Here is a 27,860-nt window from a genome sequence, read left to right on the forward strand (position 1 = left end):
AAAACAAAATCACAGTCCTGGGGCCTCATGTATAAACGGTGCGTACGCACGAAAATGTTGCATATGCCCGTTTCCACGCTCACATCACGATGTATAAAACCTAAACTTGCCGTAAAGTCACACACATTTTCACGCCAGCTAAATGCTTGGCATATATAAGTTCTCTGCTCGATTTTCCAAACTGGTGGCAACCAGCATCAAAGCAGTGCTTTTATTCCAGTGTGATTTCCCTTTCTTTTTTAGATCTACATCCCTGATGCGGCTTTATCATATACACTAAAATTAACTCCATATTGTTTATTAGTTTATGGCATCTGATTGAAATTAACCTGTAACAATATATTGATCCACGGGATGGCCAAACTATTCCAAATACTATAGCTGCTTTAGTATTGTTCCTCTCAGTGCAATACTCAGAGTATTTATCCCACTGTATCTGAGTGTGGAATCACAGCTCTACAGCAGCTGATCGGAAAGAGAATTATCAGTATACAGCATCAAGCACACACTGCCTCAGCCATGCTGTCTATTGAATTGCTCTCATACAACAAACGCTTCAGAACCTTTTCTGTACTGACCTTGCAGTTCAGAAACAGTTTCATCCCAAGAACTATAAACGCACTCAATCAGTCCATCAAGTGCTCCTTGTAGAACTTATATTGCGTATTTACATATGATGACAATATCATTTTTAAGATGAAATGCAGCAAAGTATGTTTATTACATTATACAGATAAAATGTTAACATCATTTAAATAATCTATATTGTTAATAATTAAACATGTGAGGACATGGCGGCGCAGCGCTAGCGACAATCTGGTGCACCATTCAGATTGTTCCTGCCTCGCGCTGTATGCTTGATGTGGCTGGCATGACCCTGGATGGATAGATGGATGGAATAATTAAACATGTACTACAAAGATATTTCATTGTTCCTTAAAAGATTTGAAGAATTGCCGTTCTAAGCTTACAGATGGCTTAACATCTATTACAGAGCAGATTATGTGGTGACTGGTTACTTGGAGAAAGAAAAGGAAGGAAAGGAATTGGTTAGTACGTTTGAAAGAGACAGTACTGCTGCAGTAAATTATTTCATCGAAGGTTGCGCATGGCGTAGCAAGCATGTTGCGGGAGGCAGGAACAATCTCTGGACAGGGCGCCAGCTCGTCAATATCACTGCGCCACCGTATTCCCATATTTAAAAACATGCTTTAACTCCTATCATCATGAAAATGATATCAAGTATACATCTCAGTATTTTAATTTTAAGCCTGTTTAAGAAGCACATAGTGATTCACACACATAGAGCACATAGAAGAACATACAAAACAAAGCATTTAACGTTCTACTTTGGTTACGATGGAATTTGAGAAACTAGTAAATTAAACGATTTAAAGATGAAGTGTATGATGTTCTACTTTAATGACAAAATAAACTACGTGATTAATGTGGAACTTTCGAGATTAAAGTTGACATTTCGAGCTTTTTTCTTCACTGTGTGCCTATTTTTTTCTTTTCTCTGTACCCTAATAAGCTTTCATATAACACTCAGACAGTGGGCAACGACTCGCCTTTTCATGGCGACTTTGATATTTGGCAACTTCTTTTTTATTTGCGACTTTGTGAACTTGAGCTTTCGAATTTCTCCGACACTCTATGTCACTCGATCAACTTCCTTTTGTTGTTTATACCAACAAATACTACGTTTTTCCTTGCTTCCACTTGGTATTCGCTGAAATTCTTCTATTTTCCCCCAGGCTTTTGCCATTGACTTTTCACAGAATGCTGAGCTTAAGGGCTATTTATATTGATTTGCATATTCAAAGAGCCATAATTCTGGGAGGAGTTTGGGAGTGGCAACAGGCGCATGCATGTGCATTACTTTTCACACTGACTGGGATTTATGGAGCGGAAGAACGTGGAAGTTGGAGAACGCACAGATTTATGCATCTGGATTTTTTGTGCCTACGCACATTTCCGCTTTTGTCCGTAAGCCATGTTTTAGTGTGAATTCTAATGCATGAGGCCCCTGGTGACTATTGCTACATCCCAAAAGGAGAGGGGAACTTCCAAAAACTCTGGCCACACAGCAAAACTTTACAATAAAGGTTATTTTAGGTATAGCAAAAATAATGAAAAACTTCAAAACACTCTTAATTCTAAAGAAATACAAAAATAAATAAACAGTAAAATAAATTTCCAAATTAACTCCCAATAAATAGCATTAATTAATAGAAAAAAAAGATCTATGTAAAATGGGAATTTAATGTTATAAATAAAACGGAAATCAAAAAATACCCAGAAACAAGGTCAACAAGCAAAGCAAAACTCATCTAAAGAGATGGTCTGAAAGGCCACAAAAACTAAACACACTAGAGGGCAAAAAAGAGAGAAGAGAACACAGCTAGAGGTTAACTAACTAATGCCACTGCCAAAGTGTAGTGGAATGAAGATGAAATCTAACATCTGGGACTTGTATTCTCATTAGGGCTCTTGACTCTCATACATCAAATACACTACAATGCTTGATGTTATAATTAACAGAAGATCAAAAGGACATGATTAAACAAACAAACATAAATTAACAATTATAGAACAACTAACAAAATAAAATGAAAACAGTGCAACTCAAGAAAAGTAGAAAAACCAAAATGGCAAAAAAACAAAACACTGGGGCAAGCCGATAACAAAGTAGTCATGTGGGGCATCAAAATAATGCAGTAAACTAATAATGAAAGGGCGAAAACACAAAAATCACTCAAAGTAATGAATTTTGAAATGTAACTTTATTAATTACAGGAATTATTAAATGTTACACTTTTCTGTGCTACATGTAGAGACAGGTGGGCCTACACCTTCCAACTTAGACAGAAGGTCCTAAATGCCACATAGCTTGTAGAGTTCTTCAAAGGTGCTCCATTGTTTATTTATGGCCAGTGTTATATTTTTAGTTATGGCCAGTGTTAGTTACAAATCTGTTAGAAAGCCTTCATCAGTCACACAGTTCTGGAGACATTTTTCCACTATCCAAAATTAAACTGGATGAAACGATCAAAACCTGAAGGACCAAATGGGCAGCTTTCATTTGCTTATTAATCTCGTTTATTGCAGTGTTTCTCTGGTGTTGAAGTATTGCATGTTTCAGAATGTTATAGAATGCAATTCATGGTCACAGGTGGTTGGTACCTTTCCCATTAGCATTTTGTGAAAGGCAAGAAAGTCTGCACCAGCCTGTCAATGGATCAACTAACATATGCGCACCAATGCACAATCCCATTCACGCTATTCTGGAATCGCCATTTCACATTATTTTTATTGTTTTGTATGTGTGTTAGAGAAAACACTACACTGGGTCTGGGAGAATGTGCAAATTCCACACAGAAACTCGTGAAACTAGATCTGTAAATTGGCGTGAATAATGACTGTTCAACTTTACTACTCTCCACACTCATTTATGCAGTATTCAGTTTACTACTAAATGACATTTCCACTAATAACATTCTACAGCTGTACATTTCAACCCAAGCTAAAAAGTCCCATCTTGTCCAAGGATTTTTTTATATAATATAGAGATGTTGTCTGTTCTTGTAGCTTACACTAGGGCTTAAGAGTACAGGGCGGACAGTTGGGACACTTGCCCAACCGGGATTCCTGTATACTGGAAGGATTGGGAAAGTGGAAATGCACAAGGCATTACCTCCCCTGGAGTGTTAGGTGGCAGTCCTCCTAGGTTGCAGCATCACCATAGATTCCCACAGGGCCCTCTGGGAGTTGGAGTGTGGTGCCTCAGCCCTGTTGGGTTTCAGGGGTGCTGCAGGAATTGCAGAGTCCTACTTTGTCGGGCTTCCGCCTAACCTGGAAGTATTTCCATATCATGCTAATGGGCCACTGGAAGTACTCCCAGGTATAGCATAAAAGAAGCCCATTGCCTTCTTTTAGGGAGTGATTCTGGAGTTAGGAGGACTAAGCTTGCCGGAAGTGTAGTGGAGGTGGAAAAAGAACACAGAGAGAAAGACAGAAAAAGAAAGAAGAATAGAAAGGGCTGTGTGCTGTAATTAAAGTGTTTCGTACTATGCTGAGCAGGTGAGAAATGAGGGAAGCATTTCCCACAGCCAAAATAAAAAACGTGTGTTGCTGACCTTATGTCCATGTCTGTCTGTGTTGGGTTTGAGGAGCTGGTGCGCTACCTGATGGCATTAACCAGTGAAGTGGAAACAGTGCAAATTTAGACCTATGTATAATGATATGCATCATAAACAATGTTTTATGCTATTATGGTTAAACATTCTGTGGGTTCTTTTGCTCACTTGCGTGAACTCACCTACGTGGACAGGTGTGAGTACCTATCTGAAATTAGCTAGCTCCTATGGGACAAATAAAAAAAAAAACGAAGAAATGTCACACAAATGAAAAGCAAACGTACAAAACTATAAAGGCTCTAAAGCAAAGAAGAAAAATAACTGTTGTAAATATTAGGGGATATCCACAAGCTGAATGAGTTTAGAACCTCCAAAATGAACAGAAGAACTCATGACCTTAGAACTCTCCCAGCCATATTTAATAGGAGAAGAAAGGAGGCTGTGGTGTCACTCAACATCTCATAGTTACATCTCTGCAGCCATCCTGCATCTGTGAAACAATGAAAGGTTTGTGGCCATACAATAAAAAATAAAATAAATAAAAACAAAATTATCAACTGCCCAAAGTACAACATCAATCAGTTAAACGTGTTTATCACCCTTTATTTTGGATTATTACTTTTGCCTCTACTATTTTTTGATCCCTCTTTTTTAGGTTCTGTCTTTTGTTTTGACCACATCTTTTATTTAGTTCACTTGCAACAATTAAATATTTACTCAATTTTTCACTTCAACCTCTGCTTTGTCATGAGTATTCTTTTTCAAAATACCCACATAAATCTACCTTTTCTCTTTATCTTATGCAGATGAGAGGTTACCCTCTCGTCCTATTCTCTTGAGGCTTGGTTTGATACAAGCCAAACTGGTAGGTGTGCACCGAGCAGAAGACCATCTATAGGGGCATGGTGGTCATGAAGTCAATTTAGCGTCTTCTCATCCCTGTGCTCAACAGATCTCAGGCTGCACTACTTATCTGCCTCAGGTCACCTCCTGAGGTGACCTGTGGTAAGACAGATGGTTGTTTTAATTGTTTAATTTATTAGTTGTTTTTTTTAGTGCAACCCCTTTAACTGATGCCAGAGTGCAGCATGCATGTGAAAGAGTGTGTTGCATTAATGAAAGGATTGTCATTCAGCAGCAGCTCTACAATCAGTAGGTACCAGCTGTGGGATAAGTAGAATGTAAAGGGGAATGAGTTAGTGCTAGGAATTATTATGTGGTTCATATTTTGGTTTGTTTGGAGAGTGATTGTTGGTTGGAGAAAGATGAGAGAGAAGGAATTGCAGCATATGCTAAGTTGACTGCTGAGCAGAAAAGCTGGGTTGAAGGCTACTGAGCAGCGAAGTGAGTGGAGAGGAGGAGATGCCACCAGAGTGAACTGGAGTAAGGAGGCTTGAGTGCAGCATCATCCAGTAGATGGGCAAGGTACCCTGGGAGTTGTTGTGATTGTTGTGGAGCAGCTCAGGTGCCCTGCATCTGGTTCTTCCTGAAGATGTGCAAGGGCCCTGGAAGCTTTAGGCAGACACAGCTCGGGTCCATTTATTGAATGGGGGATGTGTAGGACTGCGATGTTGAGGTCTCCCTTTGCCCTGACAACGACCAGATGAAGAAGTAAATGGATTTGGAGTATTTATTGAATACTGCCTCTTTAGAATAAACTGCCCCATGCACTTTTTTGTGCCACCTTGTTGTTGTTTGGGTCCTCATTACACTAGTCTGTCCTCAGTTTCATGGCTATTGATGTCCCATAAACAGGATGGTGGCAATGTGGCTGGCAACCTGTGGCATCAAATGACAGAATCATTTCCTTGGTGAGGTGAAATCGTAGAAGGTCCATGTACCAGCAGAATGCAATACCTTCTGCAGGTCCCTCAGTTCATAGTATTATGGTGTCCTGGATGAGTACACATTAACAAAGTACCTTTCCTATCTATCTATCTATCTATCTATCTATCTATCTATCTATCTATCTATCTATCTATCTATCTATCTATCTATCTATCTATCTATTTCTTCATACATACTCAGTATATGTATACAGCAGGTGACTTTTTTTTCTCTTGGCTGGCATCTAGAGGGAAATCAAACCAAATTAGATTCCATTAGAGGTTCAGGCTGCAGCCTTCCACGTGATAATTGATAAATCTGTCTGAAAATGAGTTTGCATCCTATAAACTCATTTAAGCACACGTGGAGTGCCTCAGAAAGCTTGAAGATATGGCTGCAGCTGGCTAGGTTTTTTGAGAAGTTCAACTGAGGAAATAAGAAGTGCATTTATAAATCTGAATTATGGATTTTTCATGCCATGGTGAGGGCCTTTTCAAGTTGAGTATTGACATTTAGTGGGGGATGACAACATCTGAAATGATTTATTTCTTAATTGAATTGGTTTTAAATATAATATTTAAAGTTGCATTATTTCCTAGGATCAAACTTTACAGATTTGTTGGACTGAAAGCTGACAAGAGTTTTTTGAGGTCTTATAACAGCATGCAGCATAAGGAGCTCAGCAGGGCTTCGTACATACAATTTGTGCCCCAGTTGTTCACTGACACAAGGAAAACACAACATGTTTCTCTCTGTTTCATATCAGCTGTTTGTGATACAAATGGAGCAGATAAAAATGTACAAATAAGAAGTTCACAAATAAAAATAGCATGTTTTAAAAGTTTAATCAGGGCTGACATGAGTATTCAAAAGTGCTATCTTTAAAAACAGGGCCTTCTAATTGTTAAGTTCTGGCAGAGACACTGAGGCTACTGTTTATTAGCAGCTAAAACAGAGGAGGTAAAAAAAAGCCAAGCACCAGTGCACGTGAGAGTAAAGTACATGCTGGGATAATTGGGTAAATGGGTCTGAACCCACATCAAGTACTGAATTTAAAAAAAAAAGGAATTTAATTGAGACTTGTTCAGCTTACTCCTCACATGTCTCTGCCTGTGCCTAAATGCCATGCACTGTTTTAATGCTTTGAATCTAAGCTCCATACATTTCTCAGTTTTTAAATGATTAGAAATATAGTCAGGACTTTAATATACAGAACAATTGTTGTAATCTCTTTAAAAATTTTGTTAATGTTTTCACACACAACAATTGTGTATAATCATTATAAAGAAGGCTAAATTTGTTGGCTTGCTAATTTCTGTAAGTGCTTTAGCAACAGCATTAACGTGAGAGAAAACCCCAAGAACAAGATGACGTATTTACCATAAAAGTAGTTTTCTTTCAGACTAGAGTAAAAATGGAAGTAAAGAATCAGATAAGCAAAATAATTATAAAGGCAATTGGAAGGGTATTTTTCAGAGACTGAAGTGATGGCGCAGTAACACAACCCTTGACTTATTTACAATATGGGTTGCTGTAAACATGGGTTTTTTATATCGTCCCCAGTGGCATAGCACTGAATTCATGACCCCCTGGCAGTAACAGCCCCTCCTTGAAAAAAGAACACCAATTTAATGTTCTCATAGAAAGTATTTGTACACATTTAACATTTTTTTATGCTGTTATTGACATAGAAAAGCTCTTGTCTGAAGAAGCGTAAGACTTTTAAGGCTACGTTCACATGGTATCTAAAAGTAGATCTATCCTGATTTTCTCTTTCCTGATTTTTGCCTTGTATCATTTTTTACTTTTTACATACAATTTATGACTGACTGATCCAAATCTGTCTATCGTGAATATGCCCTGCCTGGACAAAATGAATAAAGCAATTTTGTCAGACAGATGCAAACTAAAAGGTGATGGTTGCTGCTCTACTTCACAGCATTTCAGTGCTAGACGTGTGCAAATTCATTAGCTTATGATGGCACTGAAAAGAATCAAGAAACGAAAGATTGGAGCGGGTTTAGTTTGAACACAATTATTCCTGCCGATGTTGTGTACATAGAAACAAAAGTCCCAAAGGATAGAAGACAGGACTAGTGACACTAACTTGGACTGTTTGATTGCATAACAGTCGTTACGAGTGTAGTGTAAATACTTTCTGAAGAGTTTTGATTCCATTGTGTTTTTTGCTAATCATACTTGTCTAAATTACCAGATCTTTGTCAAATATGAGTAAAAAAGCAGGAACTTAGTGGTAGTTTAAATGTAACCTTTTTTGGTTTCAAATATCAAACACAAGGTTGTACCATGCAGTTTATAACAACAGTGCTGTAAAAAATATGGCGGCATTCATGAAAAGTATAACAATCAGAAACAACAAAAATGATAATAATAATTCAACAGATTAAACAGACCAAAATAAACTCAAATTGAATAAAAATAACTGAAGTGAAAAACATGAACACAGCAAACCTAAACTTGTACTTGCAGGATCCTAAGAAATCCTTGACAATTTTCTATATTTAAAAGTTTTTTTTCTGTCGATCCCTAGAAAAATGTTGCATGAGTGTTCTCTTGTACTTCAAACTCATTTACCTCTCTGCAGAAGTCAGAAACTATTCAAACAAATGTTTAGAGTCCAAATTAAACCTCCACAATGCCTGGCCAATTTGCTTCAATTCAGAGGAAAACTGCTGTGGCATTAACATATGATAATGAAAAATTCTGGGACCTTAATGTTATTATTTACTTATTTCTCTGCAAATACTGCATATCGTTATTTCAACCTAGTTTTTGGGCTGTAAGGTTGCTTGGCACATTGCTAGAAATAAACTCATGGTTGTCTTCAGTAGGAAGAGGTGGATAAGGAGGACAACTAGAAGAGCTAGCCTTTTTGTCCCACTTTCCACAATTCTCGATTCACATGACCTACAGTAATCTCCATTTTGGACATGGCCTCTTCCGCAGATGCATTAAACACAGATATTACCTTTGGTAGTTTGTCAATGGTCTGATATGTCAGTTGCTTGATTTGTGCAGCACTTTGTTCTTTTTTTTCACAATGGCTGTCTTCATTGTCTAGTAGATAATTTATGCAGATTTTTTCATGTTGCCTGTTACATCATACAACATGACACGCTAATTTTTCACTATTTTGTTTAGTCTAAAAATGGAATGTAAGGTCTGGTGAGGGGGCCTTTTGCACCAGAAGGTACTTCTGCCTCACTAGGGCTACAATGGCACCCGCTACACCAGTGGCTGTCTTCACATCTGTGTGAATTTTTTTTTTAAATTCCAGTTTTCACTCATAGTTCAAGACCATATTGTTAGGTTACCTACAAAATATACAGTAACTTGGTACTAGCTTGGTTAGTGCATCACTGAACTGGCACCCTCACCAGGTAGGTTCTTGCCTTATGTGCATTGCTATAAGAAAAGCCTATGGCACCCCATGACGCTAAACTGGAAAGAGTTTATTGTAAACTGCAGAAATGGTAATATATACAGTAAATTATTTCCTTTCAGGCACTAGAACCATTTTCTTTTGAGGAATGATGATTGTGTTATCTTATTATTAAAGTATATAAAATCATTTTAGTAAGAATTTCACTGTACTCTGTTTATCTGTATATATAAAATGCTAAACATTGTCTGTGTTATGTAAATAGTCGTGAACCTCTGGGCCTTGAACCTTAATCTTGATCTTAATCCTCAGCTTATACTGCAAAAAATTAAATCTAAGCAAGTGAAAAGTATTTATATTTATTGATATTAAATCTTGTTTTCCTTATTTTAAGAATTATTGACTTATCAAAAAATGTGTACTTATGATTTTTTTAAGCTTACTTTAAGATATCTACTTGATATATATCAGATATTTACTATATAAAAGCAAAACATTTAAAGTTTTTGTCAATAGTTTTTGCATACATATTTTTTGCAGTTTTATGATGTGATATACATAACATGACCCAGGAATTGGAGGTGCGGGCTACCTTGGCCATGTAATTGGGCTTTGTGCCCTTCTCACAGAAAGCATCAATGCTGACTGGAAAAACAGAGCAGCACAGACACGCAGCATTCAGGATAGGAAAGAAAAAAACGTGGCAACATCTGCTGACAGTGAAGCACATTACACGGGCAGACTGATCATTTTCATCGCAAACACAAGTCATTCATTCCAAGCACAAACAAAAAACTTTGGAAAGAATTGGAGGGGGAGGCTTCCTCTGCCATGTACAGTAATTGGGCTTCAAGTCCTTTTAATGGCAAGCAGTGGCATGGCCACATGACATTGCTGAAAAAAAAGAACTGTGCTGACGTCTGTTGATAGTGGAGTACCTTGTACAGGCCAACTTATCACTTTTATCACAAAAATAAGTTATACATAAGGCAGTGAAACACACCATTAAGACACGATAAAGGCAGTGGCACCTTCGGCAGAGTGACCTGAGGTGCTGTGTTTCATAAGGACCACCTTTTTCCAAGGACCAGAGGTCTGAGTGTTTCCTAATGTGACTATACTACTACTACTACTGATATTACTTCGACTGAGGCCATATCAGTTATTGTGACCAAAACAGCATGAGACTGTTAAAAGAATTGGTGTGTCTCATCTTTAGCCTAAAAAAATTACCCCTGTTATTTTATTAAGTTGAAGTAATATGCTGATTTTGTATGAATTTTAAAAGGTGGCACTAGCGGTGTTTGATAAGGAGACTTCCAAAAAGTATAGCCTTAGCTAGTAAACAGATATTACTAAAGGATAGAATGTGACCTGCGGTGGGCCAGCGCCCTGCCCGGGGTTTGTTTCCTGTCTTGCGCCCTTTGTTGGCTGGGATTGGCTCCAGCAGACCCCCGTGGCCCGTAGTTAGGATATAGCGGGTTGGATAATGGATGGATGGATAGAATGTGACCTTCTGTGCAGACAAATAGTTAATAAAAAAACTCTAAATAGTCAATCGTATAACATTTGTCCTGTTAAGTGTCCCGGGCATGTGGATGGACCCTAAAGTAAAGTAGAACAAGCAGCCCATATTTTGTATTTGTTGTTTTATTTTAGGTGTATGTAGAATTTCATGTTTAGTCTGTGGATCTTGATTTGGTCTTGCATGAAGGCCTTTGCGTTAAATTAAATTAATGAAACAACTCCTCACAAACTGATACTTTGCACTACTGCAGCGGCTTCTCTGACCTTGGTCTTCCCAATCAAAAGGTTTTCTGATAGTCCAGTTAGCTGTTAGTAAGCCTGTTAAAGTAAGGCATTGTTACCTCTAATCAGGCATTGACCAACAAGACTAGTGAGGCTTGACTGTCTTTGTATTTTCGTATTTGTCTGAAGAATGCTTTGCTGTGCCATCTGCAAGGTTGCCAAGACCCATTTTATTTGGCAGTTAACTGTCTTCCTGTTTTTCTATTCACACTTTTGTGAGACCTTAAAACATGTGAGTGAAGAATGCTGCTGGCTGTCATGTGCCATCTAATGACATTTGTGCTACTTTTCTGGTTGTGTTGTGCTAACATGCAGTTTTGTTGTTTATAGATATAATGATGACAATGTTTCTCTTTTGTCTTTCTCGTTTCTTTTTTCACAATTTTCACAGATGGGTTCCTCTCAGCTCTTTAATGCTCTCCATGCATTGGCATTCTGGATCCTGAGAATGTATACTGCGCTGATCAACAAAGTACAGCCCCAACAGCAACTGGCCCTCTTACAACTCTCCAACTTAATTCAGGCACTCGCTTCCTTGCGGCCACTCCATTCAGTGCTCTCTTTGGCAGGAGAAGCTCAGGCCTTCCTGGCTCTAGTGGTCAGTGACTTGTACAACCTTAGCATGATCCTCCTACAGCTTCTCATCAACACCACACCGCTATATGATCTGGTATGTTCTTCTTAAAATCTAATGATTAGCATCCTTTTTCTTATGTCATGGTTTTTCCTTGGCCACCGTACGTTAGCAGATGCGCTGCCTAGTATTGTTTCTGTCTCACTTTCTCCACTGTTTATAGTACATCACTCTAAAAATGTACATATCAGTGTGTACTTTTTCTTGTATAAGTAAATTGCTAAATAGAACTCTACTACTTCTACACAAAGCAGGTAGATAAAAGATTTTTCTGCGTATTTCAGTGTGGAGCTCATGTTTTGAGGTTGCTTCAGTGATTCATGCTTTAGAAGAATAGTCTAAAATAAACTTAGTTACATAATTTAAAACCTAATTCACCAAGTCTGTGCTACAGAAACAGCTTACTTTCCTGTTCAGCTTAAATTTTATTCACAATATCAAAAGTTTATCTTTGGGAGGCTGCCTCTACTTGTTCCCATTAAAAAGCCACCTTGAATATTCTGGAGGTTTCTTTTAATGCTGTCTTCTAGTATTTTCATGAAACATTTGTAATAAAAGAAACCCTGAAGTGTTGGGATACCAAGTGTCAAACCCTTTTTATTTACCACAAGGCAGATATAATTGTTGAGACGTGTTAAAAGTTAAAGTGTGTCTGGTAACACCACTTCACTGTCTGGTCACTGCTGACCCATTGTTGCCATCTGTTTAGACTGAATAAGAAACACAGTGGTGGAGATAGCAGCAGCACAACAGTGAGTTCAGAGCTCTTAGTCCTGGCAGGCAGAAGAGATCGATGATAAAGCAATGGTGTGACATTAATTTCATTTTCCCCATAGGTTTTAAGTTATACTCACACATCTGACAGATTACAACCTGCACTGGTCAACCCATCTAAAATGCTAGCCTGTATCAGAGATGGTCTGCTGAATCCACTGAAGGAGCTATAAAAGTATTTTGATCTAATGGCTCAATTCTTGATAGCAGCTGACCTTGCTGTTCAATGTTGTTGCTTATTTCTTTTGTATATTATTTTAAAAAGAAGACCATTTGCACAGAATACACTCAGGAGTGAGTATTATTGAATGATTGGGTTCCGTAATTTGCAAGTTTGTCTCCTTAGCAGAGTACAACACCTGCATTTGAGAGCAATTTACACAGAGAGGCTTTATCACGAACATAAAAAACCAGAGTATAGTCTTTGTCTTTTTTCAGATTTATAAAATGTTCTGGCTTAGCTAAATACATTATCAAAAGTGGCGTTGTATGTTTAGCCAGTGTGTAAACTGTGGCAGACACCTAGATCAGGGGTCTCTAAAGTATAGCCTGCAGGTGATATGATTTTATCGGGCCCGTGGAAGAATTGTGCGGAAATGCGCCAATTGGACTAATTTTCCAATGAGAATCCGCCAAAAAAACACGGGGTGTCGATAGACTTCAAATGCATTAATTATAATTGTGTTCAAAATACATTGATAATCCATATTATGTTAATATTAATATTATTCACAACTTTATTTAATACTGGATTGTAATTATATACTTTGAGGTATTTCTTCATACTTGTTCGGCCCAGATCGACAGTGTCAATTCGTGGTGTTGTAGGTAACTGTGGCGCTGTGACTAATTTTTTAATTGAATCTGGAAGTTTGTTACTAGTTATTAAGGTTAAGTGTACATAAGAATACTTGCAGTGGTGTGGTGTAATTCTCAATTTGTAATTGCGTGTGTATTCACTTATTCACATATTTGCTTGTGCGGAGTTCTTACAATTTTGATAATTTCATAATTATTTATAAATGTATTCTCTTATAGTTTGAACATGGATGGGAAAAAGAAAAGAAAAGTTAATCATGAATGTGATTTGTTTAATGAAGAATGGGGCGTAGAATACTTCATACAATCAAAGTCAAAGGATAAAGTCGTATGTTTCATTTGTACAGACACTGTTGCTGTGTTCAAAGAATACAATATATGCCGCCACTATGAAACAAAACATGCTTCAACATTTTCACAATTTAAAGAAAAGGGGCGTTCACATGAATTTTAATCATTATGCTGTTGTCTGCTTTCTCAGAAAGACTTATTTATGAAAGCAAACTCAGAAAATGAAGCCTCAACTTTGGTAACCTACAAGGTTGCTTATGTTTAGGCTAAAAGAGGAAAACCATTCATCAAAGAATGTATGATGGAAGCAGTGGCTGAGTTATGCCCAGAAAAACTTAATCTTTTTGAAATGATAAGTCTTTCACCAAATATTATTGCTCGTTGGGTCGAAAATATGGGAAGTAGCATTATCCAACAAGTTGTAGGCAAAGCACAATGTTATATGGCTCGATGAATGAATCAACTGATGTTTGTAATACCTCGCAACTCGTAGTATTTTTTCGTGGCATTGACGATGAACTTAATGTCACACAGGAATTAGCGTCACTTCACAACATACATGGCACTACAACAGGAGAGGATATTTTCAAAGAAGTTCAAAAAACTCTAACAGAATTTAATTTGGACTGGAATCTTCTGCAGTGTGTGACAATTGATGGAGGAAAAAACATGTCTGGTATAAAGATGGGTTTGGTTCGACAAATCACAAAAGCTTGTGAGGGTGCAGGCATATCAAAACCAATGTTTCTTCACTGTGTTATCCACCAATAATCACTTTGTGGAATATATGTTGTTATGAGCTGTGTCTTGAAATCTGTTATTTCTATGGTAAATTTCATTTGCTCTCATGAACTTTTTATCATCGGCAGTTTCGGTCTTTTCTCAAGGAATGTAATTCCGAGTATATTGACTTGACATATTATACTGCAGTTCGATGGCTTAGTTGTGAAAAGGTTCTTTCACACTTCTTTCATCTCAGGAATGAAATTGATATATTTCTTACTGAGAAAAACCATTATGAACAACTTTTATCAGATACCGAGTGGCTTTGGAAATTGGCATTTTTTGCAGATCTGGTGAACCACACGAACAATTTGAATTTAAAGTTGCAGGGTGAAAATAACTTAATTTGTGATTTATTAACTCATATCAAGGCATTCAGAGCAAAGGTGATACTTCTGGAAGGCCAGGTGAAATATTTTAACTTTGCTCATATGCCATACTGTGCAGAATTGCAATAAAAGGATGAAGCAGAATTTCCTTTTTTCATTCGCAAATTTAGTTATTTCAGATCTTAAACAACAATTTCTGCAATATATAAAACAAGTTTACAGTCCCTCCCTTTCAAAGATCCAAGAGGATACTGGGAAAAAGATCTCTCAATTAATATATCAGAAAAGGAGTGGAAAGTAGCAATGCAGAGAATTCACTTGAGCTCCATATGCGCAAAGCATACAATTATACAACTCAAAATTATATATCGAGCACATCTGTCTCGACTAAAACTCTCCAAAATGTTTCCAGGGCATGAGCCAACCTGCAAACGTTGCAACCAAGCCCCAGCCTCACTGGGTCACGTTCTGGGCCTGCACCAAATTAACATTATTCTGGACCAAAATTTTTAATTACCTCTCAGACAGTCTTGGACTCACAATCCCTCCTAACCCATTAACAGCTGTGTTTGGGGTTCTTCCAGAGGGGCTTAAAGTGGAGAAGGACAAACAAATTGTGATGGCATTCACTACACTCTTGGCACGCAGACTCATTCTGATAAACTGGAAGAACCCAAACTCTCCTCTTTTAAGTCAGTGGGAAACCGATGTGTTATATTATTTGAAACTGGAAAAAAATCAAATACTCAGTTAGAGGATCCGTACAGACTTTTTTCAAAACATGGCAGGATCTAATCAGTAAAATTTTAAAATAAGTTCATGAAGCACAGAGAATTTATTAATTTAGGTATATTTACAAGCCTTAAATTTTACGCCGTTTGGCTTGCTCTCTCTCTCAGGGGTGGGGATCGATCTGTTCTTAACTCAATTTTTCTTTTTGTAAAAACGTGATTGCTTTGTATGGATTGTAATAAAATTAATAAAAAAAAAAACCAAAACAATTTCAGAAGCGATTTGCTGATTTACATGCCAATGCTAGGGAAATTAGATTGTTTCAGAATCCATTTGACTGTGATGTTGCTGATGTCCCAAGTCAAATTCAAATGGAAATTATTGAACTTCAGGCAAATGAAAATATTAAACAATGTATCTTTGCCAACAAACTATTTCCCGAATTAAATATATCAAGTCAAAATATAGGGCAAATTTATCTGATTAACATTTGAAGTCGCTACTTGTAATTAGCATTTTAAAATTTGAACCGCAGTCTAATAAGATTTTAAAAACAATGGCAAAACAGTTCCATTATTCACATTAATGGTTTATTTTAATTTGTGATGAAAATATGAGAATTTGCTGATAGTGTTCATCGTCATTAATATACAATGATTTAATCTCAAAATATAAAATTTTCTGCTTTCAATAAAACTCATATATCTAGAGTTATATATATTTTTTTTACTACAGACCGCTGAAAAGTGCTGAAGTATCCAATGTAGCCCTCGTGGCAAAAAGTTTGGAGACCTCTGACCTAGATGAACAAAGATTTTAGTTTCAACTTTTCATTACTGGTCAAAAGTTTGGACACACCCAGAAGTTTTTAAGTTGTTTGATAAAAAGTGAGACCTTTTTTTTATCAAGATGCCATTAAACTAATTTAAACATAAAGCCAAGGCATTACTAGTGGATATGGCTACTACTGCTTGAAATGACTCATTTAAAGTACATTTACATTACAGTCATTCCTTCAGTTTTCTAACAGTAAACTCCCTTAGTGTATCTGTAGTCATGTTTAAATACTAATTAGGTATTAGAGAAACCTTTGTAATTGCAGTAACACCTCTGATACTTGTTGTTCTGTTCACTTGAGTTGCAGGGTACTGACATTCATAGAATTCAGTTCTAGGTTCAGACATAGCCAAAATGAAACAGCTTTCTCAAGAATGTGCTTTTCACAGAATTAACTTTATTCCATATTAATGATTGTCAGGAAACTGAGGAAGTCATATAAAGGTTGTCTATTACCGCCTTGAGAGAAGAGGACAGACTGGATCTAAACAGGATGGAAAAAGAAGAGGAAAGCCAAGATGCACAATTGCATAAGAGGATACGAACATAAGAGTGTATGGTTTGAGAAACAAATTCCTTCCAGGCCCTCAGTTGGCTTCTTCCTTAAATACATAGCATATACAAGTATCATGTGCAACAGAGAAAAGAAGATGCTGGGATTCTGAGTACAGTATAATACACTTTTCCAGTCATCTGCCATCCAATGTCTGCTTTCTTTTGTTCATTTTAATCTTTTCTTTTTATTGGCCAGTTTCACATAATGTCTTTTCTTTGAAACTCTGCCTCCAAGGCCAGCATTCTAAAGTCATCTTTTCACTGTTGCACACAACACTGGTATTTTGTGTGTATTTAAGGTTGAAGCTATCTGAAGATCTGTAAGGCATTTGTCTCTCAGACTACACATTGATGTCTTTATCCTCCTCTATGCTCTTCCCTTTCTATCCTGGTTAGATCCAGTTTTCTCAAGACAATAGTAGACACTTTTATATGAAATCTTTAGTTTTGTAGTAACCACCATTCCATGGCAATCAGCATGGAATAACCTTCATTCTGCAAAAAGAAACAATAGACTGACATGTTTTTTGAGAAAGCGAATTCCTTTTGGCCATTTATGAATGCAAAACTGAACTTTAGGTTATATCCCAAGTGTACAGAACAGGTGAAGTATGAGGTAGACTTACATTGGAAGCTGGTGATGGTACCAGGTGATACCATAAGTTGGTTTCGGGAGTTTAAGAACAATTGTGATAATCTTACACCTTTTGATGAAATCTTGTACTAAGGATTGAAATTAAGATCATGTTTAAATTGCCCAAACAACAGCAGGAAAGTTACAACAATCCCCACTTGCAAATCTGGATTGGTTGAATCTAGAAAGGGCTTAAATGGAGTTTCTCTGTGTGATGCAAAGAGTACCTGCTGAAAAAGAAACCCACAGAGAATGATAAAGAAAAGGTTATTAAGCCTGAGAAGGAGAAATCATGTTTCTGTTGGTTAAGCAACATTCCCATGAAATGTAGTTTAGAGTATTAACTGTGGTTTCCAAATCATCAAGGATTTTGAGGGGCAGTACGAGATACACTAGCATATATCAATTTCCATATAGATACTAGGTAGAGAAAAATACAACATTGAATAAAGTAAAGCTAGCAAAAGTCATTTGGCAGTGCATTTTTTTATTCAAGATGACACCCACTATACTAGAGGACTTTGACTCCAATTCTTTCTTTGTATGAAGATTTGCTCTGAGAGAAGATCTGAAACCTCAGGCTTAGGTTATAGTAAAGCAATCATATTTTCTACAATGGGATCAGAAATAAGATTATTGTGGATTATGTAGTAGCTTTAAGGAAGCTTACCACATGCGGTGATTTGATGCCCCTCTTAATAACTCCCACCATGGCCAACAAGTTTGCAGTCAGAAGTGCAATTTAATTTAGAGGAAGCTGTCATCATCAAGGTGCTTAACACTTTCAAAGGACTTTGAGATGGCATTAGCCGAGGAGCTTGCAATAAATAATACGATAGAGGCATTACTGTACATGTTGACAAACGTTTAGTGTATTTTATAAATGTGAAATGTAAACGCCGTGTACTGTATATCTAGAGTGAAGCAACCACATTTTTCCCCCATGGGGAGGGTTAAAACAACTTGCTATTTAAAGAAGGTTTAAAGAAAACAATTTCAAGAAAAATGCTGTCGATACTTGTAGGAGTAGAACATATTTTGTATTTTCAGAAATTCTACATCAAGTGGACATTTAAAAATAAAAATAGGTTAGAGGTGCAAAGCTGATTACAGATGATTCTAAGATAATGGTGTTAAAGGACATTGCAGAACTGTGGCTACATCCACAATAGTACGTTTTCATTTAAAAACGGCCATTATAAATGAAAACACTCTTCATCCACACTTGCGTTTTCACATAGTTTGTGAAAGTATCACTGTCCACACCAAAACATTTGAAAACATATATAATGTAGATATTCACCTATACTGAGCATTTGCACATTAACGGAAAAATCTTTCAGGGGATGGTAAATACACCGGCCGCAGAATTTATTGTAAACCAGTTGCAACTGGAAAATTATTTGCTGTGTGCACATAATTGTAGCATTCGAACTCCACAAAATGCATGTTAGATGCGTACAGTTAAGCAACACAACAAATGCCATAGAAAGCAACTCTTCTGTGTTCACTATGTGAAAGTATGATTTTCTTCATGAACATTGACCAGCCAGGAAGTGAGATGTTGTAATAAGCAGGATGCAGTCAGGGAAGGGCTACATAATAAGCACAAGAAATCAAAGAGCACTTTTTTTTGCCTGTCCACATTGCAATGCTGACCCTGGCATTTAAAGAAGTATATGGCTCCAGAGAACATTTTCAAAAGTCTTTGTTTTTGGGGGTTAAAAACATCGGGGTGGTGTGGATGAAAGACAAAAAAAATGGACTAATGTTTCTATGTTTAAACAAAAACTTAGCGTGGATGTAGCCATTTGGAATGTTTAGATTTGAGAGCCATGGGGGGATCTTCACCGATGCTAAATTAGAGAGGAAGAAAGAAAAGAAATGAAGGTGGACATTGGCACTGCTTTTTAATTATAAGAGTAAAGTCTACGCTAAGTGCATAGCACATCTACCATTGTAATAAACATTTGTTGGAATCTTGATGTAAAGTGTTTATTTCCCTTTAATGGTGGTTTATGTAGTTATGGCTTAGGGTCTAGTAGTTATGGTTTATGGGAAAGAAAGCAACTCGATTGGGATGAGACACATTGGATTTGTCAGGACAAGCATTTTCAAGTGATCAACACAGGGCTGTTTATAGGGAAAAACACATAGAGCTGTGTGCACTAGAAAGATGCTCGGAGCAGACTTCAGAGTAATACAGATGCCTTGAAGGGTAAAATGTAATGACACAAACAAAACAAACAAAAAAAAAAATCAGACTTCTACAACACTTCTTGTCTATGGTAAAAATAGATAGAAAAAATTCTGCATCATTTTAAAATAGAGCATGACAAATAATATCTTTTTCACATTATTTTTTTGGCTATTCTATTAGAAATCATTCTTATTTTTCTTTTTTCATATTTTGTTATTTGAGTATTATATGATAATCACATCTTTAATTTTGGCAGATGTTGCTGCAGATGTGTTCATGCTTTAATATATCCAACTGGGGGTGCTCACACCCAGGGCATTCAGTTTGTTTAACTAGTAATCAAGTTAAATGTTTCCTGAAACCCTCGCCAAAGTAAATACAGGAAAATAAATCTCTGTGAGAAGATGCACTTAGTTTGTTTTAAAACTGATGATCAATAAGTACAACCCTAAAGATGCCCAGCTAAAGTTGGTCCATAATCAGTCAATCGGCTTGCTTCCAACTTCCCCTCAGCTGTGCTTACTATTTTATAGTTTTTAAGTCTGTTTCTTTAAACAGTTATTTCAGTGAGGTTGCTACACATGTATATGTTACCGGCAATGTATGAAACGCGGGCATTGTATAGAATGCCTAGGCAATATATAGAATTCCTGATGTTTTTGGGCAAAGTATGAAATATCCAAATTATTTTAATATTATATATACTTTCCCTAGGCATTATATAGAATGACAAATGCTATTTAGGCAAAGTATTAAAAGAGAGTCATGAAAAGGCTTTTATTGAAAAGATGTATATGAAAAAGAAAAAAATATAAAATAAAGTATAGGACATTCTTACTGTGGTGGACTGGCACCCTGCCCGGGGTTTGTTTCCTGCCTTGCGCCTTGTGTTGGCTGAGATTGGCTCCAGCAGACCCCGTGACCCTGTAGTTATGTTATTGTGGGTTGGATAATGGATGGATGGATGGACTTTCTTATTGAGGAAAATAAAATATGATCCTACTTGTTGCAACAAGGAAGGAAAAATGTTATTTTGAATTGCACTTAATTGTCTTTTGCACAAAAAAGTTAAACTTGAAAAGAGAGTTATGAAAAGGCCTTCATTAAAAATTACATAAATGAAAAAAGAAAATATCAAATAAGATACAGAAGTTTCTTACTGGAAAAAATAAGAGAAAAAAATAACATACTTGTTGCAACAAGAAAGGCTTGAATGGCATTTTGAATTGCACTTCATTGCTTTTTTGCATTAGCGGGAGTATTTTATACCTTGCCGGTTTATATTTTGACATTGCATAGAATGCCTAGGAAATGTATGAAATATTAATTGTTTCATACTTTTATGTCCAATTTTCGGCATTCTATATATTGCCTAAGCATTCTATACAATTTCTGCCTTTCATACATTGCCGGTAACATATACGCTAAAACACCTACAAGTATACTTAGTTAAGAAAATGATCCAACTGTGATGAGTCCTCATTTGTGAAGATTCTACTTTGATTGTTTCATTCTTGGGTCAATTGTACACTTATTTCCAGTGGTTTATTTATCATTTTGACAGTGACATCACCACAGGGACATTTTGCATGGTTGTTTTGCTCCCATTTCTATGTTACTTTTGTCACCCATTACCAGTGTAAAAAGATATCAACTGCTCTTAAAAAAAAGTTGGGGTCTCAACAGGGGAAACTCTGTTTAATTGCAGAGCTGAGTGAAATTATTTCAATGAAAACAGAATTTTTAAGTCTCTATAATACATTGAGTAGAACAAAATGTTCTTTATTGCTGATGCTATTCTAAAGATGACGATAGGAGTCTTCTTCTTTTGGCTAGCCTGGAAGGAGACAAGCTAGGAGTTATCATCAAAGGCATCACTCTTCCTTAGGTGGCACTTCCTTTGTCCTGGGAACATAGGACAGAAATGACTATAATACAAAAATAACCCCCCCTCCAATTCCCCTTTTCCACCTCAGTAAAAGATAAGTGTCTGTGTTTCTGTCTGTCCATCCAGTTGCTATGTCTCATTCCAAAAGATGGTGCAACACAAAAATTTTTAGTAATAAAATACATTGCATTTGTCATTCCAATATATTGTACATCACAAACATTACTGCTTTTATAAATCCCATACCAAATGGCATGGCATCTATCAGAGACATATGTATTGCATGCTGTATTGCAAACTTTGCAAGTTGATTACTTAGATTTCAACCCATCTTAGACATGTAGCACAGCTAATGTGCTCCTAAATCAATCTCTGTAAGATACACTTGTGATGACCATATTTATGACATATTGTGCCATTGTGTCCCACTTATTAAAACTGTCTGCTTGTAATCTGAGCAATGGAAAAACATTTGAAATAAATCTAAACAAATTACTTCATGAATGTTAGTTAAGGGTAAGAAAAACAAGTTAGAGATAATAACTGTCCATGACTTTCTGACTTTCACTTTCTAGCTTTAACAGTTTACCTTTAGGTTTTGAGGTTCTCGCCAGTGTGTTTTTCCATTCAGGCATATTACCGACTGAGCTTGTTTGATTGACTTTGATTCTGTTAGTGCCCTTTCTTAACATCTCCTGGTCCTTTTCCTTTGCTGATGAAAGCAAGTTATCCAGAACTTCTACCTTCCCTGGGTGTTCCTCTCCTGACAAAGAAAGACAGGAAGGAGATTAGTACCTATTCATGGAATCTGCACAAACTTGTCACTACTGATACTACCAAAGAAATATGCCCATTTTATGATATAACTGAATAGTCTGTTTGAATTTTAAATAATCATTGGCTATTTTAACACTGTCATAGTAGGCTTATCTCTTCATCTATGTGTTACAATTGAGCTTGAGCTAAACCACTGCTGTCCTGTTCCTTTGTTTTGAGTTAAGCCCATGAGGGTGGGGCCTCCAATTGTCTGAAATGGCTGTCAATTACTATTTGCTGAAAAATGTAACAGTTTTCCATGACAGCAATACACTACAATTTTTACTACATGACTATTGCAGATTCAGTTGCCAGATTCATCACATCCAACTCTTCTAATGGTGAGCTCAGTGGTTTCGTGTCTGCCTTTGTAGACACATGCTTTAATCAAGCAATATCACACATCAGCCTTGATACAATTGTACTTATCTATAGTGAGGTTTTGTGATAGGTAAATACACTGCTTAAAAAATAAGGGAACACCATTACAGTCTAACACAAAGTCAATTAAGCATTGCTAGTTTTGCTAGTGTCCATGTCACTACCGATAGCATGAGGCAATACCTGCAGTCGATTCAGGTTGCACAGGTAGTCCAGCTCCTCCAGGATGGCACATTTATAAATGCTGTTACAAGGAGGTTTGCTGTGTCTCCCAGCACAGTCTCAAGAGCATGGAGGAGATATCAGGAGATGGACCAATCGGTATCTGTTCTTTTGTGCTCCTGGAGAAACAGGAGGAGCACTGCCAGAACCCTACAAAATGACCTCCAGCTGGCTACTAGTCTGCATGTTTCTGACCAAACTGTCAGAAACAGACTCCGTGAGGGTGGTATGAGGGCCCAATGTCCTCTAGTGAGACCTGTACTCACATTACATCACTATTCTGCAGAGAATACTACAGTTGGCAACTTCACTACTGGAGCCCCATTCTCTTCAAAGATGAGAAAAGGTTCACACTGAGCAAATGTGACTGACATTAAAGAGTCTGGAGATGAAGTGATGAATGTAATGCAACCTGCAACATCATCCAGCATGACCAGTTTTTGTGGTGGGTCAATGATGGCCTGGGAAGGCATATTCTTGGGGGGTCACACAGACCTCCATGTGCTCTGCAACAGTACTCCAAATGATGTTAGGTACCGGGATTGTCAGGCCTTACGCTGGTGCAGTAAGCCCTGGGTTCCTCCAGGTGTAGAACAATGCTTGGCCTCATGTGGTTAGAGTGTGTAGGCGTCTCCTGCCTGATGAAGGCATTGATGCCGTTGACTGGTCTGCAAGTTCTCCAGACCTGAATCTAATTGAGAACTTCTGGGATGTTATGTATCGGTGCATCCAACGCTGCCAGGTGGCACCACAAACTTTCCAAGAGCTCTCTGATGCCCTGATCCAGGTCTGGAAGGAAATCCTCTAGGACATAATCCTCCATCTCATCAGGAGCATGCCCAGGCATTGTTGGGAGTGCATACAGACATGTGGGGGTCATACACACTACTGAGTCACATTATGAGTTTCCATGATGAAATTCACACAAGGTGAATCAACCTGTGATTTCAATTTTTGACTTTGATTTTTGGTGTGATGTAGAATCCAGCCCTCAGTGGGTTAATGATTTTGGCTTCTATTGATCATTGTTACATCATTTTGTTCTCAACAAATTACACCATATTAAACAGTAAAGATTTTCCATTGAAACATTCTGTTCATTGAGATCCGATGTGTGATTTAAATGTTCATTTAAATTTTTTTGAGCAGTGTATTAAGCTGACTTTACCTTGATGCCTTGTTAGTGGCATGTAGGCTACAGAGAAATCATTCTTGAGTTTTTATGTTTGTAGCCGTCTGGTGCCACTAAGATTCACACCGTCAAAGAGATGGTGATTTATTTATTTTTGGGTGGAGATTCTAGAGACACACTCAGCCTTGGTCTGACTCGCACACACACACACAAGCAGAGACACTAAATCAACAAATGAATAAATAATATATTAAATGAAAACCCAGTGCACAACAACAACAATCCGACAAACCTCCCCTTTCTCCTACGGTGATACAGTTCTAACATAACAATGAACCACAACAATAAACACTCACGACAATGTCCTTATATAGTCCAATACAGCCAAAGCAGGTGAAATGGTATGGTGTGAAGATGAAAATCCTGAGAACAGCTTCCATAAAACAGTCCTATTGGTAGTACTGAGTGGCAAGGGGTGAGATTTCCAGGAGCGCTCCTTTTGAAGATGCATGACAATTAATCCACCACTATAACATGACAGTCCATTCATCCTAACGGGAAACGATCCAGGGCACAATTGACTTTTTAGACAACACGTTGGACGGGATACACAAAAACACTGATCTCCTGTTGCTATGCCAGGCCTTCCTTTTCAACTTTCCTGCTGGCCTCTTTCCTCCCCAGCAGCTCCTACTTCCGTTTTAGTCATCCTATGTGGGTATGGAGTTCTTCCCACGGCAGCACTGCTACATGTTTTTTTTTTTTTTTATTAATGATCTTCAGTTGCATTCAATGTTATACTATGTGTATTAGTTTTATCTGCATGTATGAACCTCTGCTCAGCTTTGGGCAACAGTGTAAACCTGCTGCATTGTGTTATATATGATGAAGCTTAGTTTGCTCTAGCCTGTTTTGTACGCTTTATCAGGTCTGTTTGTTGTAAAGTGAAAATGTGAATTTTATTTGTATTATAATCATGCATTGGCTTCCACTAAAAGTTTTTTGATGACAACCCAGATTTAAAGCCTTTCTGTTTGGTGAAGAATTGTGGGTTGACCTACCGCTTGTTGAACAGTAATAGTTTTACTATTTTCTGCTTTCTGGTTGATTTTTGAATATTTCTGCCCTGGTGTAATGGTTAGCATTTTTGTATTTGGATTCAGATTCTTTGGATTTTGATTTGTGACATTTTCAGCCTTTTCTTTTATATCCCCTTTAGAGTATTTTACAGTATTAGTTTCAATTTAAACTATTTGTTTTATTATCATTGATTTTATGTAATTGTTTCTTAAATCTTATTTCTTTTGTTTATTTATTAATCAATTATTTGTATTTATTTTCCTTTTTGGACTTTAATTATTCTTAGTCTTGTTTATTATACATTTTTTCTAGCAGTAAATTTTGAAAATAATCAGTATTTTATTGTTTGTTAATTGGAAAGAATTAGGGTTGGAGTTGTCTTTTGGTGGTTAGAAATTTCTAAAGTCGTTCTAAAGAGGCAATCGTGCTATTGTGGTAATACAACTTGCTTCTTCATTTGCTTCAAAGCATTTAAGGTATGCACAGTCAGTTGAATGAAGTTCTGGTCTCATCACTTAAAAATGTGAATGTCAGTTCCTGTTACATGTCAAGATAATTTGAAAACTTTTTTTTTTTTTATGTTCCAAGTAACTTAACTTCAGGAAGTAATTAAGAGTAGTTGAGCTGGCATAGCATTTCTACCATACCATAGCACCCAGGTTCATTTTGATAGAGTTTATGTTGGCTTACAGAGGTCTCCTCTTACATTCCCAAACCAAGCAATAGGTTGCCCAATGTATCCTTGCTGTGGTTGGGAAATTCCACCTTGAGATTTATCCTTCCTGTCATATGAATGTTGATGCTGGCATAGATATCATTAACTATCAACAGAAAAAAGCAGGTTTATGAAAAGATGGAATTATTTAGCTGCTAAAACCTCAATTGCAGTAAAAATCAGAAAACACCCGGCCTCCAGAATTAGGATTGGAAGTCTGTTAGACATGAGTTAAGTGCTTTGCTTATTATACCCTATTACCAGCTTTTTGTCACCTATTGCTTTCTTTCTCTAAATTTCTTTTTGTTTGTTTGTGCTTCTGCAAGTATATTACTCATATCCCTTCTTTTTTCTGTCAGGCCAGCTTTACTGTGCTCCACTGGGAAGTTGGGAACAGGACTTTGACGACTGCTTCTGGTACTCAGTTATCCATAATCCTGCGTTTTGGTCTGATAGCGTGGCAACAGTTGTATTCCCTTTTTCTAGGCTTCAAAGAGGCATCAGAAACAGATCAACTGCTTCGACGCGAGAGTGTGGCATTAACTTAGCTTGGTGAGCTTGGTCACCTGCATGGTTTGCGGCATCCCACCAATGACGCATGTCGTCAGGTACCTGAGCTCAAAGGAGGAATTCAAGGAATGACTAATGACTTCTGTGCTGGGAGGGAGCTGCTCCTCTAATTTCTCCTACTTACTCAAATTTCACTTACTTTCCCTTGCCTAATGGGTAGAATGCCAGAGAGCTGATTACTGCAGAGATTAATATTTAGCCATGGACACTATGACGTTAAAATGCTTTGCATTCCAGGACAGTAATGGGGTTGACGGTGTGTGTAAATTGTGGGATTGGCAAATGGCATTTGAGTTTCGTATTGATTTGCATGGACATTTTTAAGATACCACTACTGTTTTAAGTCAGCTAAGGCCTAAAATTCAAGCCTGACCTTGGTCAGGTGTTTGGGGGAACAGGGTTGATTATATATACAGGAGCACAATGTTCAATTGGGGATCCTGGCAGCATAATATGCAAGGCAGTAGCCATCTCTGGATGGTGTGCAGTACCTCACACAGCATACCTGCACACACTTGTTTGAGCCCAGCTCAGAGTGACCAGCTAAATTAAACTTCCTTTCTGGAAGAAGAATAAGGAGAATATGCAGTCTCCACATAGACACGTAATGATTTATACCCAGACTTCTAGAGATGTAAGGCAGCACTGCTAACAACTGAGGCATGATGTTGTCTTAAAAGCAGAAATGCAAGAAAAGTCTTCTATTTTTCAATATACTGTACTTAGTGGCCACTTTATTTGGTATACCTGCCTTTCTCAACTAACTGACTGCTCAGTCGGTGACAGCATTATGTATATCGGTGATCTTATTCAAAGTTGGTAGGCAGGAACCAATGAGTTGTGTGTGTGGAATTCAGAAGGAGAATGGCCAAAACTAGACATATAAATGGCTCTGAATGTCACATGATAGTAAGCACAAATTGTGCATGACATTTTCATGGATGTACTGAGTGTTGTGATCTTAGAGTCCCAAAGCACATGCATCCCAATAGGTTTCAAAAGCACTTCTGAAAAGGTCTACTAGAGGGGGCTATTACCATCAAACCCTGGCTAGTAATAACAAAAAGCACCAAATCTTTATAAAATAAAAACTTGTTTCTCACAAAATGCTTTTCAATAACAATGAAGCTCTGTGGAGCACAAGAAGCAAAGGAATTGCCCAAAGACACTATGGCAATCCAATGCAAACAAAGCCCCAAAACAGTAACCCGGAAATGTAGTCAAACACCAAGCAGGAGGGTCCAAAATATATACGAAGGGCAGAAGCACAGCAAAAACTACAATTAACTC

General features: G+C 37.3%; 1 protein-coding gene across 1 annotated transcript in view; it reads left to right on the plus strand.

Annotated features, from left to right (window-relative positions):
- LOC120538325 overlaps nt 1-27,860 on the plus strand; it is a 148,791-nt gene that overhangs the window by 90,042 nt on the left and 30,889 nt on the right. Inside the window, exon 7 of the mRNA XM_039767789.1 lies at nt 11,570-11,848. Within this exon, the coding sequence (XP_039623723.1) occupies nt 11,570-11,848 (279 nt within the window). The remainder of the gene's footprint in view (nt 1-11,569; nt 11,849-27,860) is intronic.

This window comes from Polypterus senegalus, chromosome 1, assembly GCF_016835505.1.
Source record: "Polypterus senegalus isolate Bchr_013 chromosome 1, ASM1683550v1, whole genome shotgun sequence".
NCBI lineage: Eukaryota > Metazoa > Chordata > Cladistia > Polypteriformes > Polypteridae > Polypterus > Polypterus senegalus.